General features: G+C 34.6%; 1 protein-coding gene across 8 annotated transcripts in view; it reads left to right on the top strand.

Annotated features, from left to right (window-relative positions):
- The window catches only part of PALS1 (protein associated with LIN7 1, MAGUK p55 family member), a 73,056-nt gene that overhangs the window by 32,480 nt on the left and 19,263 nt on the right, over positions 1-21,313 (top strand). For all 8 annotated transcript variants that reach the window (XM_061156844.1, XM_061156838.1, XM_061156843.1 and 5 more), the window contains 5 exons: positions 13,200-13,408; positions 15,502-15,579; positions 16,579-16,725; positions 17,887-18,048; positions 20,119-20,196. In XM_061156844.1, the coding sequence (XP_061012827.1) occupies positions 13,200-13,408; positions 15,502-15,579; positions 16,579-16,725; positions 17,887-18,048; positions 20,119-20,196 (674 nt within the window). The remainder of the gene's footprint in view (positions 1-13,199; positions 13,409-15,501; positions 15,580-16,578; positions 16,726-17,886; positions 18,049-20,118; positions 20,197-21,313) is intronic.

The raw sequence follows: 21,313 nt of genomic DNA, 5'->3' as shown, positions 1-21,313 counted from the left end.
GCCTGGTAGGCTGCAGTCCATGGGGTCGCTAAGAGTCGGACATGACTGAGCGACTTTACTTTTTTTTCACTTTTCGTGTTTTGAGAAATGAGTGATAGATTTAATTTTAATGCACTCAACACAAATGTGTTATTTGTAGGAAGCATGAAAAATTACCGTAAGTTATAAAGTTGTTTTTGTCAGTCAAATCTTCAGTTTTTGGATGTACTCAGTTTAAGTTTTCACTTTAAAATGAAGTATAATAGCTTTGTACCAGACATTTTTTTCCTGTTTGTAATTTGCTAACACATCAAACTACAACAGTACTCCCTAAAGTTGTATGAGTCTCCCTGCCAGTGTTTAGATTAATTCACACATGCCAGGAGACAACTTCTCAGCTTTTTTCACAACCAGAAACAGCAACCTTGTTTTAAATGAGGCAAGGATGGGGCAACTGATATATTTCTCTGAAAGGGAGCCTTCAGTTTCCAAATGATACATCGTCATTTATCTGTGAGTAGAAGAAATTTTTCTTAAAGAATTGAAAACGTGATTGAAATGATTGGATACTTTAATTGTCTGGGTGGTGATTTTTAAAAAGTATTTATAAATTTGGCAGTGTATAATATTAAACATGAAGGGATGGATTGATAGAAAATATTCGGAAAGGATGAACTGAATTTTCTTGTGTAAAAGCCGTTAGAATCTTATTGAAAATTAGAAAATGGTGATGTGGGAAGTTTAAATGAATAATTAATATTACTAGCATGAATTATAAGAATTTTGATACATTGAGCCTTCCTTAAAATTGGCATGAGTTGTTAAAACTTCCTATGAATGAAATATCACTGTCTTGTTCTCTTTCATAAGTAAAGATAGAAACCACCTTGTAAGAAAAGTCCCGAGAAAAGAGCAGAGTGTGGGTGAGAGTAGAGTGGGGGAGAACAGGGGAGCGGAGTGTGGGTGAGGGTAGAGTGGGGGAGAACAGGGGAGCGGAGTGTGGGTGAGGGTAGAGTGAGGGAGAACAGGGGAGCGGAGTGTGGGTGAGGGTAGAGTGGGGGAGAACAGGGGAGTGGAGTGTGGGTGAGGGTAGAGTGGGGGAGAACAGGGGAGCGGAGTGTGGGTGGGAGTAGAGTGGGGGAGAACAGGGGAGCGGAGTGTGGGTGAGGGTAGAGTGGGGGAGAACAGGGGAGTGGAGTGTGGGTGAGGGTAGAGTGGGGGAGAACAGGGGAGCGGAGTGTGGGTGGGAGTAGAGTGGGGGAGAACAGGGGAGCGGAGTGTGGGTGAGGGTAGAGTGGGGGAGAACAGGGGAGCGGAGTGTGGGTGAGGGTAGAGTGGGGGAGAACAGGGGAGCGGAGTGTGGGTGAGAGTAGAGTGAGGGAGAACAGGGGAGCGGAGTGTGGGTGAGGGTAGAGTGGGGGAGAACAGGGGAGTGGAGTGTGGGTGAGGGTAGAGTGGGGGAGAACAGGGGAGTGGAGTGTGGGTGGGAGTAGAGTGGGGGAGAACAGGGGAGCGGAGTGTGGGTGAGGGTAGAGTGGGGGAGAACAGGGGAGCGGAGTGTGGGTGAGGGTAGAGTGGGGGAGAACAGGGGAGCGGAGTGTGGGTGAGAGTAGAGTGAGGGAGAACAGGGGAGCGGAGTGTGGGTGAGGGTAGAGTGGGGGAGAACAGGGTCATCCACAGACTTCTTTACAGCTTTCACTGTTGCGTTGATTTTTTGTAATCACAGATAACTGATTTTGGGTCAGAACTGTTGACAAGTAAATACAGTAGACAGACTGTTTAAAGGGAATAACTAGGAAACATCTCTGTCTATCATAGACATGACTCGAATTATCACATTTGTGAAGAGATCTTACGAGACGCACACTCACCCACCCACTCAACACATACCCACAGCAGGCTGTAAGTTTTGTGGATGATGAGAAGAGTCTTGAGATTTGTGATTAAGGGCTTTCTAGTTTTCACCAGATGCTGTTAGTGATAAGAAAAAATTAAACACACACACACACACTGAGGGGAAGAAAACTAGGATAAATAAAATATTTTTATGATATTAATAATACTGTATTTCAGTCTTTTAGTACCTACATATTTTTGCCAGGTGTCTCTGCATATTCAAACTATTCATACTAAGTCAATAGTATTCTTGTATTTGATGTTATAAAGTAAAATATTTCTTCACATTTCTCTCTGATGTTATTTGACTTTTGGTTGATCATGGGATATACTAGAATTGTGCTGGATTGTGATAAACTTTCTTTTGATTGGCTTTTAAAATAAAGTTTATTTAAAAGTTTAAAGTCAACAAAAAAAACTCCAGTGTCAATAAACTTTGGGTCATACTATTTCTGAGAAGTTAATTATTCTTGCTATTAAATTTTTGCTCAACTTCTATAAATGTTTCCAATCTTTATTAGCCATCCTTTGAGGGACTTTTTTTCTGAAAGTGAAAGGATTAAACCTATTGGTATTAACCTTAATATTTAAACTGTTGGGACTGTTTGATGATTTTTTTGATTTCATATTGCTAAGATTAGTGCTAATCTAAAATAAACATTAAAAAGTTCATTAGAATATGTGTATAGTAATACAGTGTTTGGTTATTAAATATGCATAATTCTACAGAAAAAAATTAACTGCTCTACTGCTTGGTCTTTGACACGATGTGTCAAAACTTCATTCCACCTGTTAATACAGGTACTAATAGGTTTTAAATTTTTCACCCTAGCAAAGACTTGCGTGAGTGTATGTTCAGAAATGTGCGACATCATTGCATATTCAAAGTGCGGGGATACCTGGAGTCAAATGTAGAGTTTAAATACTTTTTTTACCGTCACTTGCTATTGATCTTTGACAAGTTACTTCAGTTTCCTGGGTCTCAGTTTCTGTATTTTCTTGAGGACCAAGTGAAAAGAAAGAATGTATATAAAAGCATATTGTACATTGTAAGTTTGATTAAAATTTAACTTAGAAGAAGTAGAAGCCACCAGAGATCATCTAACTTTTTAGTCCAAGAAATTAGCTTGTGGATTTTAACCAGTAATTTTTTATTTCATTTTTAAATAACAGCTTTATTAAGAATTAAATCATAATACCATAAAATTCTCTCTTTTAAGTGTACAATTTATGAGTTTTTAGTATATGCACAAGATTGTGCAGGCATCACCATTATACAGAGTGTTTTTATTACCTCAGATAGAAACTCTGGGCCCATTAGCATTTACTTCCTATTCTCTTCTCCCCCTAACTCCTGACCACCCTAATCTACTTTCTATGTACTTGTTTATTTGGAATATTTCATCTAACTGAATCATGCAGTATGTGGCTTTTGTGACTGGTTTCTTTTCACATAGCATGTCTTCAGGGTTCATCTGTGTTGTGGATTTCATTGCTTTTTATGGCTGGATAATATTGCACTGTATGGAAATAACCATGTTTTGTTTAATCCATTCATCTGGTTGGTGGAACATTTAGGTTGTTTTACCTTTCATCTGTTATGAATAATGCTGTTATGAATATTCATGTATAAGTTTTTGTTTAAATACCTGTTTTCAGTTCTTTGGGATATATACCTAGGAATGAAATTGCTGGATCAAATGGTAATTTTATTTAACTTACTGAGGAACTGCTATATCTTCCCAGTACCTGCATTATTTTACCTTTTCACCAGCAGCATGTGGGAGTTCCAGTTTCTCTGCAGTCTCACTTCTACTTATTATTATATATCTTTTTAATTTTAGCCATCCTGCTAGCCAGTAAGTTTTTAAAGAACTGGAATAAAATAGATAATATTAAAGTATATTATGTTGCACTAAAGTATTCATAAATCTATTTCAAATAGGGATATACATACTGGGTTGAAAGATAAATACACATTTTTCTTTTTTTAAAATTTATTTATTTTAATTGGAGGATAATTACAATATTATGATGCTTTCTGCCATATATCAGTATGAATCAACCATAGGTATATGTATGTCCCCTGTATCCTGAACTCCCCCTCCCACTTCCCTGTCTACCCTATCGCTCTAGGTTGTCACAGAGCACTGGCTTTGGGTGCCCTGTGTCATACATCAAGCTTGCCCTGGTTATCTATTTTACATATGGCAATGTATATGTTTCAATGCTGTTTTCTCAAATCATCCCACCCTTTTCTTCTCCCACTGAGTCCAAAAGTCTGTTCTTTATGTTTCCTTTGCTGCCCTGCATGCAGGATCATTGGTACAATCTTTCTGGATATCATATATACGCATTAATATTTGGTATTTGTCTTTCTCTTTCTGACTCACTTCACTCTGTATAATAGGCTCTAGGTTCATCCACCTCATTAGAACTGACTCAATTGCATCCCTTTTATAGCTGAGTAATATTCCATTATGTATATGTACCACAACTTCCTTATCCATTCATCTGTCAGTGAACATCTAGGTTGCTTCCATGTCCTTGCTGTTATAAATAGTGCTGCAATGAACACTGGGGTACATGTGCCTTTTTCAGTTCTGGTTTCCTCAGGGTATATGCCCAATAGTGGGATTGCTGGGTTGTGTTGTAGTTTTATTCCTAGTTTTTTAAGGAATTTCCATACTGTTCTCCATAGTGGTTGTATTAGTTTGCATTCCCACCAACGGTGTTAGAGGGTTCCCTTTTCTTCACACCCTCGCCAGCATTTATTGTTTGTAGACTTTTTGATGATGGCTCTTCTAACCATGTGAGATGATGATACCTCATTGTGATTTTGATTTGCGTTTCTCTAATAATGTGTAGTGTTGAGCATCTTTTGATGTGTTTATTAGCCATCTGTATGTCTTCTTTGGAGAAATGTCTGTTGAGGTCTTCTGCCCACTTTTTGATTGGGTTGTTCATTTTTCTGGTATTGAGCTACATGAGCTGCTTGTATATTTTGGAGATGAATTCTTTGTCAGTTGTTTCATTTGCTATTAAAGAATATACATTTTTAATGGATCACTAACAGAAGTTTGTGAAATAATATCCAAGTCAAACCCAGTCATGTTTAGAGAGATTTGAAATGGATTTTCTAGTGACATATATTGCAGCTAATAAGTAATCTAAGCCATAACCAGGACCCAGATATTCTGACCTCAAATTTAGTTCTTTTTCTTACTCACCAAATTCATTACAGTTTTGTCCAGAGAAAAATCATGAAGTTTTTGTACCTGATTGAGCAGTAATCATTTCAGTGGTATTTCTCCATTGTCCTATATTTGGAGCTAAGATGTTTGCTCTGTCTTCTCTCTCAACTGTCTTTGCTTGTATACTTGTATAGAATTTGTTTTTAATTTGTAACCCAATGTGTTAATGATTACTTATTGTTTAGGGTCTTTCATGAGCTTCTGATTATTTTTAATAAATGCATTTTAACCTAGTCCACTGAAAACCAAAGCTCAGTGATCTGAATTTTATTTCCTTAAATTTAAGAAGAAAAAGGAAAGACTACCCATCCTAATTAAGCAAGGATTTCCTAAGTGGAAGTTCTAATTTCAATTCATTGGATAGATGTACTGGAAACTGGTATAATTTCTTCATTTGTTGTTGTTTAGTAACTAAGTTGTATCTGGCTCTTTTCCAAACCTGTAGACTGTAGCCCGCCAGGCTTCTCTTGTCTGTGGGATTTCCCAGGCAAGAATACTGAACTGGGTTTCCATTTCCTTCTCCAGGAGATCTTCCCGACCCAGGGATGGAACCCATTGTCTCCTGTATTGGCAGGCAGATTCATTACCACTGAGCCACCAGGGAAGCCCCATAATTTCCTCATCCTCTATACTATTAAGTTCCTCACCTGAATAGTCAGTTTGACTATACAGTTTAGGAGAAAAGAAATCTTTAATAAAAGTTCTTGGGAAGAAGTCATGAAGTTGATTGAAATATAGAAGTTTCTAAGGATAGGTTAAAAGAATTGGTGGAAGAATCTTAATGCTAGAATAGGTCTCTAGAATCTATTTTCATGTGAGGTAAATGGTAGCAATAAGTGAAGATAACAAAACTAATCCCGGGGAGATGGTTATCTCCACTGCTTTTAAAAGATCTTCATAAAGTAATTAGCCTCCAACTAATAAAAATAATTGGGAAAGAAATAAAAGATCTTCAGAAACGGAGATTCCTTAGCTTCCTTGAGTAATTTATTGTTTACCCTTACAGCCAAACAATTCTCCAGTCTTGGGAATCTGAGGGTAGAATTTTCAGATAGAGCAACTCTTGGTGTTTTCTTTCTGTTAGCTATTTTAGAGTCTTCATTCTGTTTCATTTTAGGTGGTCAGGAGAGGGCCAAGAGGAAAGGGAGCATTCAGGGGATGGATTTATGGACTTCTGTGTGTGTATTTAGCTGATTAATTATCCCCAAACCAAATGTCAGTGATTTTTATTACTTTTAGATAATATACCTTTTCTTTCAATGATCAAGATTTAGCTATTGTATGAAGCGTTAGAGCAGATGATACAAACAGCATTTATGGAACATCAAATAAGAGGAATGGATCAGACTGCAGGACAAGGAATCTGAACTAGAATAAAGCACTTGCTTGCAGGGAAGTTTTTACAAACTAGAATTTATCACCAGAGCCAGAATGGTTATGTCTGCGTTTGTCTTCCCCTCTGCAGTGTCCCCGTTTCTGTCTGACCGCTCTCCTGCCTTGTTCTGAGTACTGCTCTGCCTCAGTACTCCCTTCTTTGCTCACTGTCTACTCTACAGTTGTGTTGTTTTTTTCTCAGTAGCCCTGTAATTCTCCATTTATGTCTCTACTTCTCTGTGTAAAGAACCGTGTGGTTCTTTTTCTTCATGCTTATTGTGTGTGGGAATGGGGAAGGGAGCCTCTGATCTGTATATGGGGAGATCTCCCTTCTCTCTATAGTCTGTCCTATGTTGTCTATCTTCATCATTATTGTAGAAGTAGCTACGTATCTGACAGGATGGATTTAGCTGCATCTGATAAGATTTTTCATATTTCCTCTGGAATTGCTCAGAATTTCAGATAACAAGTGGTTTTTGTGTAAGTATCATATAATCTAATTACTGCGTCAGACAGTGGAACATTTCTTAAAGTGTGTAGAAAATGTACTGTTCTTGAGTAACATGAAGTGATTTTAAAGATACACCATATAAAAACAAGGTTTTTTAAACCTACAACAAAATACCTTTCTAAATTAATAATTTTTTTTATGAAACTAGAATGAATGTGTCAAAAATGAGAATCCCTGAGTAGATATTGCTAACAATTATTTTTCATTATGACATCATACTTAATATCAAAGAAAAGACCCTTTATCAGAAGGCCATTCAGAATTTTCTAATAAAATTCATTATAATCAATATTTTAAGACTAATGGTATATAGATAGATATTTGTTGCTTTCTATGTGACTTTAAAACTTTATTGGACAGAGGCAGCATAATTTTTAATGTCTCTTAAATTTATAAACTGATGAAATTAATGTTTCCCAGTGTACTATCTAGCATATTATTGTGATTGTGTTAGAATTGAAATAAAATATTCTGAGAAAATACTTAAAGCACAAGACACTAGGTTAAAATAGCAGAAATAAATGCAACAGTATTGTAAAAGTAGCATTTGGGGGTGCATTATATGTGTGAACATATACAAACACAGTTAATTAGAAGAAATTCTGTCTATAGATACATGGTAAAGTAGAATATGTAAGCACCTCTAAATGCTAGTCATTGTACATTACATGATTCTGTATTAGGTGGAAAGACATCTCAGGTCAGCTTTTCTAAAGCAGATAAATGACATATCACAATCAAGCCCTAAAATCTAAATAATAATAATAATAATGTTTATCTTTTTAAAATCCCTTGGCATGGCAGGAAAAGCATTTTCTTGGAAGCCAAAGAAAAATATTTCTTCATCCAGGTGCCATTTTTGTGTGTGACTTCATTTTCTCCATCTGAAGAGATTTGATCTGAACTATGTGTGTCTCAGGTTTTGGTGATTTTTCTAAATTGGGAAAAATTTGTCAGATTTTAGGAGGATTAAAATATATGTATTTATCCCTGTAATATAGATATTGTTCTATACCTTTCTGTTCAATATTGGCAGTGACCAATGTGAAATTCAGGCCAAATTTGTATCAGGCCACCTGATGTAAAGAGCCAACTCATTGGGAAAGACCCTGATGCTGGAGAAGGTTGAAGGCAGGAGGAGAAAGGGGTGGCCAAGGATCAGATGGTTAGATAGCATCACCAACTTAATGGACGTGAATTTCCAGGAGACAGTGGGGAACAGAAGAGGTTCCACAAGGTTGCAAAGAGTCAGACATGACTTAGTAACTGAACAACAACAACAACACATATTTGTAGTTTTTCAATAATGGTTGGTGATATTCTGTTGTAAAAGCTGAGCTTAAGTGCAAGTGATCTCAATGTAGTCTGGCAACATTGACTAATGTACTAAGTCTGGAGATAATTTCTAAAAAGGGATAATTTCAGTGAAAACAGTTTTAACTAATTAGCAAAAAATGTGAGTAGGACTTCATAAAGGTTAGTGGAATTGTAAAGGATAATAATTAACAAGATTAAATTGGTCTTAATGATAACCTTGAAAATTTGAACCCCAAATCCAGTTAAATCTGTAATTTCTAGCACATGGTATAGTTCTTAAGTTCTCCCAAAAGCCTTTACTTGAGTAAAGTAAGATCTGTCCTATCCCTATAGATCTTATATTGGTCCCTGGCTTCCTGAGAGAAAGACATTTCCAGTTTGACCCTGTAATTTTTTTATCCTGGATTTAAACTGTTGTGGATGGTCTTTATGTCTTTGAATTCCTCAGTATGAGCACAATTTGGACAGATTGACCAGATTTTATCTTTCTCTGGAACCGTATTCCTTACCTGAGTTCCTATCAACATGAGAAGGCTACTCATTTCTTAGAACTTGAAAGCAATCATCCCTTTTGGACTAACCACAAAAATCGCCTATTTCCTGTCCATGCAAAATCTCAGCATCTCAACTATTATCTGATCTCCTGAAATAAGGTCAGTGATCTCTAGTTTTATCTCTCATTAAGCCATTCCTAGTTTAGATTATCCTACCTTACCTTTCCTGTTTCCTTGGGATATTTACATATATTTACATATATTTATTTACAATATTCTAAAAGTGAAAATCATATGCTGTGTTTACCACAGAAGTGAAAAAGGGCAATAAAAGAATTTGTCACAAAGGAGGAAGTAAAATAACTGTAATGCAGACACAAAAATTCAGTACAGCAATCAAGGTTGTTTAATATAGAAGAAAATGGGTTTGGGGTACCTTAGTTATTCCCAAGTATATTATGTCTTAAAATACTACAGCTACAGCTGCACAACTGCTGTTAATAAAGCATGTAAATCATTGGTTCCTGAGAGTACATAATCAACTTAAATATATATAGGTATATGTGTGTGTATATATATATAATTAAAGATGACAGGGGATTCAGATTGTGTTTAAGGTAGAATTCAGGACATAAATATCTTTGTAAATTTCCTTACTGATTCTCATAAATATCTTTGATTAAAAAACCATTGTTCTGATATAGCAAGAAAATTATATTCAGTAGGTTCTACTTAAGCCTGCAGGGATATTTATAAAATCTGTGTAATTCTAGTCATTAAGGAAAAAAAGATCTAGTAGAAAAGTGGTCAAAAGATAAGCAGAAAATTTAGGAAAAAAGAAATATAAATGACTCTTCACCTTGTGAAAATACATTGAAACTCACTACTGGATAAAGAAATACATGCTTTCCTAACCAGATCACCAAAAATGAAAAATTTGGTCTGTTTGTAGAAACAGGCATTCAGGTTCTTTGATGGTAAGAGTATGAGTTAGTACGAATCTATGGGGGCAGTTTGGCAACATGTATAAAAGTTTTAAATGTTTTTATTATCTGATAAGTGAAAGTTAGTTAGTCGTGTCCAACTCTTTGCAACCCATTGGACTATATAGTCCATGGAATTCTCTAGGCCAGAATACTGGAGTGGGTAGCCTTTCCCTTCTCCAGGGAATCTTCCCAACCCAGGAATTGAACCCAGGTCTCCCACGTTGCAGGTGGATTCTTTACCAGCTGAGCCACAAGGGAAGCCCTGATAGGTAATTTTATGCTAAGAATTTATTCTGTAGACATTGGAAAATATCAGATTGTAAAACAGCATTTATAATGTGGTCTCTGTGGTTAAGATAGCATTTTTTAAAAGTCTGAAAGGCTATATAGTATAACAAAATAGTACCAGTAGTTATAGCTGAAAGGTATAACTACTAATTAAAATTTTTTTTTTAATGTCCATATTTTAGTGTCTTTGTGGGTGGCTTTGGTACATAGAGATTATGCAGAAATACCTTTGCCTCTAAAAATTTAACTCTTCCTGGGCTTGAAGAGACACAGTAGGGAGATTGTTACATCTGGGCTGACTAAAGTTGCTTATTGATTTGTCAGCAGTGAGATCTGAAGTTTCTGATTTTCTCATTGCCCTGACAACCAGGCTAAGCCCCTTTAAACAGTTAGTAAAATTTTAAACCAAAATTCCATAATCTACTCAGAAAGGTTATAGTCTTCAGGAGAGTATAGTCAGCTACTTTGTTGATTTTGTAATTCTTTTTCCTTTTAAGACATTTAAAATGTCTTCCTGTTTTACTCTAAAGATACTTTAAGGCTATTGAATTCTTCATACTCTGAGAATTCTTTATATACTTAAGTAATTTCTGTGGTAACTTCTTTGAATTTGATGAAATCTGATGTTCCATATTTTTCCCAGCACTGCTTTATTGATGTACAGTTGGCAAAAACATTTTGTGTATCTAAAGTGTACAATCTGATGTTGTAAAATATACCACAATTAAGTTGATTAACACATCCATCACCTCACATATTTACCTTTTGTGTGTGCGTTGAGAATGCCTAAGATTACTCTCAGTACATTTCAAGTAGACAATACAGTACTATTGACTGTAATCACCGTGCTACCCATTATATCCTCAGAACTTATCCACCTTAAAACTGACAGTTCGTACTCTTTGATCAACATCTTTCAGTTTCCCCTGTCTATATTTTGTCTACTCTTGTAGATAAATCATTAACTTGATAAATCATTAACTTATAGCTAATTATTTAGTTCTGGACCACAACTTCTTAGGTTCTTCAGATGACTGTTTTGACTTTTTGATTTTTTTCCTGTCTCTTTTTGAGGGGGGCCACATTTTAAGTTACTAGAGAACTTTTTTTTTTTTTTGAGAACTAAAGCAGTTTTGATTTGGGGTGAGGGGTGGAAGATGGGGAACTTCAGAAGAGCTGATTAGAAGAGCTATTCTAATCTATAAAATATTTAACTACTATTTAGTAGCAGGATGTAAGAATTAGTAACCTTTCTGCAAGCCCTGTATGAAGAAAACTAACAAAGCCTTAAGAGGGTTTTTTTTTAATTATTATTTTTTCATGGGACTATATAAGACACAGATGTACACGGACAGTACCTACTATTACGTTTTTTCCAGAATCATTTACAGTTTAATTTTAGACAGCATCTCAGTAGGTTTTTTCTTTTTGGATACATAGGAGATAGGAGGCATCTTAAAAAAGATTTTGTAGCTCACTTGAAGTCAAAACATTTTTGAAAAAGTAATGAGCAAGTTTTTGTCAAGTCCCTATGAGTGTAGACTATAATGTTACTTGAAGAAGATTGCAGTTCTCATAAACCAATGGACTAGAAACAGACCATGATAGATATAAGAATTTGGTAGTATCATAAATCAGTGGAAAAGAAGAGATTATTCAATAAATGGTGTTAGAATAATTGGTTAACTGTTTGGAAGAAATGAAGTTCAAATTTCCCCTCAAATCTATACAAAATTAATTCTAGATGGATTGAAGTTACCTGTGGAATAGAAATCATAGTAAGTTTTAAATGTAGGTAAACATTTAATGACCTAGGCAAGTGAAAGTGAAAGTTGTGTTCAGCTCTTTGTGACCCCATGGACTATACAGTCCGTGGAATTCTCCAGGCCAGAATACTGGAGTGAGTAGCCTTTCCCTTCTCCAGGGGATCCACCTATTCCTGTGTGATTTCTCTCACTGTTTCTATGCTAATAAACTTAATGACCTAGGGGAAGAAGTTTATAAGCATAGAGACAGTGAGAGAAATCACACAGGAATAAGTGGATTATTCTTAAAACACATAATAGCCAAAACTATCTACAGTAAAGTTACCACAAATAAAATTAACAGAAAAATTAGAAAACTATTTCCCACAAGTGTGACAAAGTGTATACATGAGCACATATCTACCTGTTGGGGATCAGAGAAGAGGCAACATGTGGTTCTTATCCATTTTGGAATAACCTCCTTCAGGAAAAATGTATGTGCTACATATGGACACTAATAGGAACATGCAAACATACACATGCCCCAGTTTTTCAGTATCATCTTAGGGGAGACATATGTTCATAAGAGTTCCATGGACCACAGAAGAAGTGCTTGGTAAATACGAGTAAGCTTCAAAATCCCTGTTAAAGAAATGGAAGGGTTTTAAAAATGATAATATTTGAATATTGGTAATGGGATGTAAAACCTACCTAGAAAACTCTTTGGCTTTTAAAATGTCAGAATGGTATTTTAAAATGCCATTTCTTGGCATTATTTTAAGGAACATCAGAATCTCACACATATTTTTACACAGCAATGATCATTATGTACAGAAATGCTTATTACTTACACTACCAAAAAAATGGGACGCACCCTGAATGCTCAATTTAATGTAATGGTTATTATAAATTATAGTTTAGACATGTAATGGAACATCAAGGAGCCATTATATATGTTTTTGTAAAGACTGATTATGTGGGGAAACTAAATGTCCTATTAAATGAAAAAAGGAAATGCCATGAGATTTTTTTTAAGTTTTTTGTAAGTAATGGGACTATTGGTGGTTTTAAATTTTTTATTCATTTATGTATTCTACCCCCTTATTTATTTTTATAGTGATATATATTTTACATAATTAAAACACTTGAAAAAATGTACTTGATTCTGTTGTATAATTTTTATAGAGTTTTACTTAAAAATCAGTAAAATGACAGTGATTCGACACTCAAAAAATAGGTAAGTTTTTTTTTTCCCAAAACTTATATTGTTACTGGTTGAAGAAATTTTATCTTAAAACACTTGGGGAATTAAGACAGAAAATTAATTTTTGGATACCTTTTCCTTCTCCTCCTAGAAGTGGAAGACTTGTTTTCTTCACTTAAACATATCCAACATACTTTGGTAGATTCTCAGAGCCAGGAGGATATTTCACTGCTTTTACAACTTGTACAAAATAAAGATTTCCAGAATGCGTTTAAGATACACAATGCTGTCACAGTACACATGAACAAGGCCAGTCCTCCATTTCCTCTTATCTCCAATGCACAAGATCTTGCACAGGAGGTATGTATTCTGAAAATCTCACTGACATATACAAGGTAATTGTTAGTGGTAGTGAGGCGGTATTCTTGGAAAACACTGCTGTGACTCTAAGATTCATTAGAGTTAATTACTACTGATCACATGTTGATAATTTATGTGTGAGGAAAAATTCGCTTATGTGTATTTTATCCTGAAAGAAAAGTATACTTAGTACAGAAATAAGACTCTGTTCCATGAAAAGAAGAGCATTGGTTTTATTGGCTGTATATTTGTATAGTAAGAGGAATATTTGTCTAAATTGTTAAAGGGGAAATTTTTTTAATACTTTTAGTATGGTTTTATTTTAAGCAATATACATTATAAACTGAGATAAATCAGTACTGATGAGACTAAATTATGTTAGATAATCAGGTATTATAAATACATAACTTTGAAGATTTGTTACTTGTATTGAATACATATAGAACTCAATATATATTTAGAAACGTCCTTTTACAGGTGCCAAAACTAGAGAACAGGCTAGTTCTGATGCTATCATTGCTGTGATCTACTTGTGGTCAAATTGATTAATCTCAAAATTATTATCTCTTAGTTTTGATAGGGGAATTACTTTAAAAATTATTTAAAATAACCATAAGAATTGTTAAAGAATTACTGGATTCCTATTTTAATCATGAGCTTTTATTAAAATTTTATAGATTAATTTATATATATATTTATTTATTAATTTAATTAATCATCAATGGTGATGATTTTGGTTTGGTTAATCTGCATTGTTACAAAGTGCTCTTTTTGGTACTGGAGTAAGGAAATAGAAAAAGGAGGAAAATCGGAGATAACTGATAATGAGAACATATTTGAGGAAAAATAGCCCACAGAGCAAATTTTAAATATTTATGGTAGAAGAAAAGATTGAAAATAATTCAACTGAATGTACAGTTCACGTGATTAGAAATTAGAAAGGGAAGTAAATGAAATCAGAAAAAGGAATTAAATTACTTACATAAATTTAACACTTAAAAGTTTCTTTTTTTTTTAGAGAACAAGAAAATAGAGAAACCATTGACAAGTCAGATGAAGAAAAAAACACTAATAATGTTAGCAAAGATAAAAGCATAAATTATAACAAATTATAAGTTTATATTGTTAAGTATGAAAGTGCTATCACCTGGGTGGTTTTTGTAAGAAAATAAAAACTGCCGAAAGTGACTTACAGATAGCTGAAAAAAGTAGTAACAGTAGGTAAAATTGAAAGTTAGAAATTTACTCCTCAAAATGCCGGACCCAGATAATTTTACAGACTCCTTCAAAACATTAGGGAACATATAATCCTTATGTTAAATAAACTGTTTTCACACATAAATATTGACTATTTCCCATCTCATTGTACTTGGATAATATAATTTAGATACTAAAAACAAATAGTAAACCAGTATATGTGACTATACTCACCAAGTAGAGGTCAATTCATTTTATGACCATTAATATAGAAATCTTAAAATATGAGTAACTCACATCTCGAAATATATTAAAATAACAATTTACTGTGTGCTAGGTAATGTGTAAAGCAGTCTGTATAGATTATCTCAGTCTTCTAAGAACCATGAGTAAGGAAACAGGCTAAAAAAATTCATAATCAAGTGGAGTTTATACTAAGAGTGGAAGAATTGCTTGACTTGAGGAAGATCCTTTATATAATTCATTATAGAGTAGTGGTTATTCTGTCACTCTCATATAAATTTATCTTGTTAATCTAACTCTAAAATGTCCTCTCTGATTTAAAATGTAGTTACATAAACATATGATTAAAAATATAAAATACCATAACTGTTAGAATAGCTTTTCTCTTATATAGTCATTATTAGTCTATTTTATAATGTATTTGCAGGAAATTTTAAGGAAATGCCTCATTCATAGCCATAAATAAGTTTTGACAAGTTATCTTGTCAATCATGATAAGATTGAAAATTCTGAGAAAAAAACATTTAAAAAATAATTCTCTTCAGTGCTTTTCTGTCTTACAAATAGTTTTCACAATTTTAAATCCTGCCCTTTAAAAAAATCTGTACAAATGTCATATTTTCTGTAACCTAGGAATAATCTTTGTTTCTTAGGTACAAACTGTTTTGAAGCCAGTTCCCCAGAAGGAAGGACAAGAATTAACTGCTCTGCTGAATGCTCCACATATTCAGGTAGAAAATGGACAGAGCATTATCTATGTGGTTTTTCCAGCATTCAGTATCACTTTGAATCAGTCTCTTGGACTAGCAAAGAGCTCATATATTATGTAGCCTATTTTGATTGTTGTTGTTGTTCACTCAGTTGTATCCAACTCTCTGCAACCCCATGGTCTGCAGCACTCCAGGCTTCCCTGTCTTTCACTATCTCCCAGAGTTTTCTCAAACTCATGTCCATTGAGTCGGTGATGCCATCCAACCGTCTCAGCCTCTGTCATCCCTTTCTTCTCCTGCCTCTGTCTTTCCCAGCAACAGGGTCTTTTCCAGTGAGTCACCTGTTTGTATCAGGTGGCCAGATATTGGAGCTTCAGCTTTAGCATCAGCCCTTCCAGTGAATATTAAGGACTGATTTCCTTTAGCGTTGACCGGTTTCATCTTATAGCTGTCCAGGGAACTCGAAAGAGTCTTCTCTAGCACCACAGTTCAAAGGCATCAGTTCTTCGGTGCTCAGCCTTTTTTACTGTCCAGCTCTCACATCCATACATGACTACTGGAAAAACCATAACTTTGACTAAAAAACCATAGCTTTGATTGTTTACATCACAAAGTAATTACTGTTGGATTATATACTTTTCTACTTAAAATTAACCACATTATTTTTGAAACAACTTATTTACAAATTTCTCCTTTTTGGTTATGTTTTTCTGTAAATTTTAATTATAATGTTGGACCCTTAAAGTGATTGTTTTTTGAAGTTTAATAAGCATTTTAGACTTTCATAACTCATCCCAGAGTATTCCCTAGTGTAACTAACACGTTAGTTAGCTAAAAAAGTTAACAGAGCTGCATCTGTACTTCAGTTGGAAACTTTGGAAACAGATCTGAATATATAATTAATTATAGCACTTTTAAGTGTTTTATGAGCAGGATACTTTGTACATGAGTTAGGTTAAAATCTCTCTACAGAAATAAGTCATGTTGTTACTTTAAATGCTTTGGGTTTCTTTGAAACAGGCACTTTTACTGGCCCATGATAAGGTCGCTGAGCAGGAAATGCAGCTAGAGCCTATTGCAGATGAGAGAGTTTATGAAAGCGTTGGCCAATATGGAGGAGAAACTGTAAAAATAGTTCGTATAGAAAAGGCTCGAGATATTCCATTGGTAAGTGTTTCACATCTCTGATAGGAGATCCTTTCCACATGGAGGTCTTCTGTATAATTGAAGACCCTTTACATTTATGGTAGTTTCTCTCTTTTGAGGCTAATTTTTTGGAATTCTTTTATGTTCTTGCTCATACTCCTTATTAGGCTGAGAAGAATTTGTTCATCTTTTCTCACCCATAATTTGATGAAAAAATAGGTTGTGAAGTAATTGAACAAAGAAGGGACAGGTAATCTGCTTCATTATTCTTCCAGCTTTTTAAAAAAACAAGTTAGAAATTGTGATCATTTCATTCAGTGTAATTACTAACATACTTCACATATATTTAGAAGTATGCATTGTTTAATGTTAATATTTTATAGTTCTTATATGTAAATGTTTTTTCTCTTAGTCTGCTATTACTACCTTAATTTTTTTCCTTTTTATTTTCAGAGAAATATCCTTGAATCCTAAGATCTTAAATTTTCTTGCATAATATGGTATATGAAGTAGGGACTGTATTTTATTAAAAGGCAGTTTATGTAACAAGGTTTTATTCCCCACCAAAAAAAGAAATTGGGAAAGTTATGGCAAATTTTTAAAATAAAGATTCAGGAGAAAAGTGTTACAAACTGTCTATTCTTAAGCTTTTTTCAGATTTCCATTTTTTGACTATATATTTCAGTTGTGCTTCTGATTTATATCATAAATATTTAATAAATATTAATGTGAATTGGATACAGCTATAGTATTTAATATTTTGATTATTAACCAGATTAGTATTCATCTCTTCATGATATTTTGAATTTAAAAAGATTTTCAGTTACAAGTCATGTTCACTAATTGTACCTAAATATAATGTAACCATTTGAATAGCATCTACCATATAAAGAACAAATTTGATTATAGGCTTTCACTTTATTTTTGAGCAAGTGCATTTTTATGCTGTTGTATGCTTCAAAAGTCTGATTTTAGAATTTTAACAAATAGAATGCTTCCGAAGCAGAAAATGTGGAGGAAATGATAGCTTTCAGGCTATTGCCATGGTTACTGTATGTAAATAAATTTTTTTCTCCAGATGAATGAAGGCTAATATTGTTAACTAGAAAAGTAAGAATTTAAAAATGAGGAAATAAAAATGCATTTTTTAAAAAAATTGACTTGAATTTTTTTGTTTTTTAGGGTGCTACAGTTCGTAATGAAATGGATTCTGTCATCATTAGTCGGATAGTTAAAGGGGGTGCTGCAGAAAAAAGTGGTCTGTTACATGAAGGAGATGAAGTTCTGGAAATTAATGGCATTGAAATTCGGGGGAAAGATGTCAATGAGGTTTTTGACTTGTTGGTAAGTTGACATGGATAGAAGGATAATTGGTACAGTCTCAAAAATTGTTTCCTTCAGTAGACTTCAGAATTTTAAAAGCATTTTAAAACTAACTGTTAAGATATCTATATAATTTCTAGCATAATTTTCATATATAATTATTTCCATAATATTTACTAGTAGTATTTTATTCTTGTGGGGACACTACTAATTTTATTTATACTGTTAGGTACATTTTATTTGCCTCTGAAATCACTAATAATAACTCACTAAATCATTCAAAATATATGCATTAAGTGCCTCCTATGTGCTAGCTGCTAGGGAAACAGTAACAAAATGAAGTTCATACCCTCATGATTTTTTTGCTCATTTTCTTTATTATCTACAATTGATTGTTGTTTTTTTCAACAGTATTAGACAATAACAATGGTATAGCTCTACACTGTTCACTATAATAGCCATTAGCTACATGTGCTAGTTAAATTAGTTATTTAAATTAAGTAAAATTCAAAAGTTAGTTCCTCATTCATGTGTGCATGCTAAGTTGCTTCAGTCATGTCCCAACTCTTTGCAACCCTATGGGCCATAGCCTGCCAGGCTCCTCTGTCCATGGGATTCTCCAGGCAAAAATACTGGAGTGGGTTGCTGTGCCCTTCTCCAGGGATCGAACCCACATCTCTTACATCTACCTGCATTGGCAGGTGGGTTCTGTTTTTTTTTTTTTGGCAGGTGGGTTCTTAAACACACTAACGCCACCTGCGAAGCCCTCAGTAGCTGCATTTCAGATGTTCAAGAGCAGTGTATTACTAATGGCTATCATATTATGGTGTAGATTAAAGAACAATGCATTAATTTTGTCATCTCAGAAAGTTCTGTTAGACTGCTGGTATAATCAGGAAACAATTTAGAGTCAACTTTTGAGGGCAGTTTATGATCACCTCATATATACTCATCAACCACATTTATAGACTTATTTACTTAATATCAGTTCTTATATTAGAATTCCTCCTACCTGTGGACATCTGTTGTCAGATTTAGAAAACATCCTCACATTCTTATTTTTACCCAGTCCCATTCATTGCTTGGTAGCACAAAGTGCCAGTGGTTATTGTTCTTAGATCTTGTTTTATTGGCTGCTGTCTCCAGATTGAGTACTGTTTCAGTACCATTCCCTACTGTGTCAGGACTGTAAGTGTGATTACTGTCTAGGCTGGAGGTATCTGAACAAGGCAGGCAGTGGTGTACAGTTATCCCTTGATATCCAAGGGGGATTGGTTCCAGGGCCCGCCATGGGTACCAAAATCCATGGATGCTCATGTCCCTTACATAAAATGGCGTAGTATTTGAATGTAACCTACACACATCCTGTAGTATATTTTAAATAATCTCTGGATTACTTATAATACCTAATACAATATAAATGCTATGTAAATAGTTGTCTGCAGATGGCAAAAACAAGTTTGCTTTTTAGAATTTTCTGGAATTTTTTTTTTTTTTATCTGCAATTGGTTGAATTCACAGATATGAAACCCATGAATATCGAGGGCCAACTGTACTGGAAAATAATAGAGAACCTAGCAGTAAGACTATGTACAGTTAAAATACAGAATGAATGACAGAGACAAAGCATCTAGAAAGTAAGAATATTTGTATATTTGCATCACTTTTCTAATCCTAGTCACAATTACCATTTCAAATTCTACTGTACTAAAATCGATGTATGTCAGAGTAGATAAGCCAGAAGTGCTGTAATATCTTCCAGCCCTTCGCTGTGGAATCATCCTAAACTTAAACTGAATGGAAAACAAAAACCCAAGACTTAAGGGCCAAGTGGCTTTTCCCAGTGGACCAGAGAACCAAAATTGTTGCATGCCATATGCCTAATATGGCTCTAATATAGCTCTAATATAATGGAGTCCACAAAAGGGGTAATTTGTGCTTCCTGATAAAATGGGATTCATCTTTACCAGTTTCTTTTTTAAGTCTCCTTGAGGTTCCAGTATAGTCCAGCTTAGGAACTGTTGATCATAAGATCATGGAATGATTTTCATAAATACAGCTTTTTAAAATAATGTGCTTTTTCTGTTGCAGTCTGATATGCATGGTACTTTGACATTTGTTCTGATTCCCAGTCAACAGATCAAGCCTCCTCCTGCCAAAGAAACAGTAGTAAGTGATTTTTTTTAATGCTCCTTATTTTATGATGGCTACTGTTTACATTTTTCTTAATTAATAAACTTTATTTTTTGAGAGTAGTTTTAGGTTCACAGCAAAATTGAGCAGAAAGTATAGAGTTCCCACATAATTCCTGCCCCCACACACGCACAGCCTCCCTTGCTGTCAACATCCCACATCAGAATGGTGTATCTGTTATATTAGAGAGTTGATGGTTTCATTATTACCCAATGTTCATAGTTTTCTTTAGGATTCACTTTTGGTGTTGTACTACATTCTATGAGTTTTGACAAATGTATAATTACATATATCTGCCATCATAACCTACAGAATCATTTCGTTGGCCTAAAAATCCTCTATGTTCTGCTTATTCATTCCTTCCTCCCCGCTTGACTCATGACAACCACACTGTCTTGACTGTCCAGTTGTAACTGTTGCTTCTTGACCTGCATGTGGTCTCTCAGGAGGCAGGTAAAGTGGTCTGGTACTCCCATCTCTAAGAATTTTCCAGTTTTTTGTGATCCACACAATCAAAGGCTTTAGCATAGTCAGTGAAGCAGAAGTAGTTGTTCTTCTGGAATTCTCTTGCTTTTTCTATGATTCAGTGGATGTTTGCAGTTTGATCTCTGGTTGCTCAGCCTTTTCTAAATCCAGCTTGAACATCTGAAAGTTCATGGTTCACATACTATTGCAGCCTAGCTTGGAGAATATTGAGCATTACTTTGCTAGTGTGTGAGATGAGTGCAATTGTGCGGTAGTTTGAACATTTCTTTGAAATTGCCTTTCTTTGTGGGATCTTAGCTTGCTGACCAGGGATTGAACCTGCACCTACTGTATTGGAAGGCAAAGTCTTAACCACCAGACCACCAGGAAAATCCCCTCTTCTCCCTATAGGAGACTTAATAACTCTCTAAAGACTGGGAGCATGACTGAAGTCTTGATTTTGGGGGTCTGGGCTGGGAGAATAGAGATGTAGTTTTAGGGGAATTTAAAGACTTAATAGAATACTAAAATCATAGTTCAGGGAAACAAAGCATAGAATTAGCCATTAGCCCAGTGGTATTAATAATTGAAATATTAAGGGTCCCAAATAGTTTTTTTCCTTACAGTG

The sequence above is a fragment of the Dama dama genome, chromosome 12 (genome assembly GCF_033118175.1).
Source record: "Dama dama isolate Ldn47 chromosome 12, ASM3311817v1, whole genome shotgun sequence".
In the NCBI taxonomy this organism is placed as follows: domain Eukaryota; kingdom Metazoa; phylum Chordata; class Mammalia; order Artiodactyla; family Cervidae; genus Dama; species Dama dama.
The sequence above is the reverse complement of the archived record's forward strand: the minus strand, read 5'-3'. Positions and strand labels throughout refer to the sequence as shown.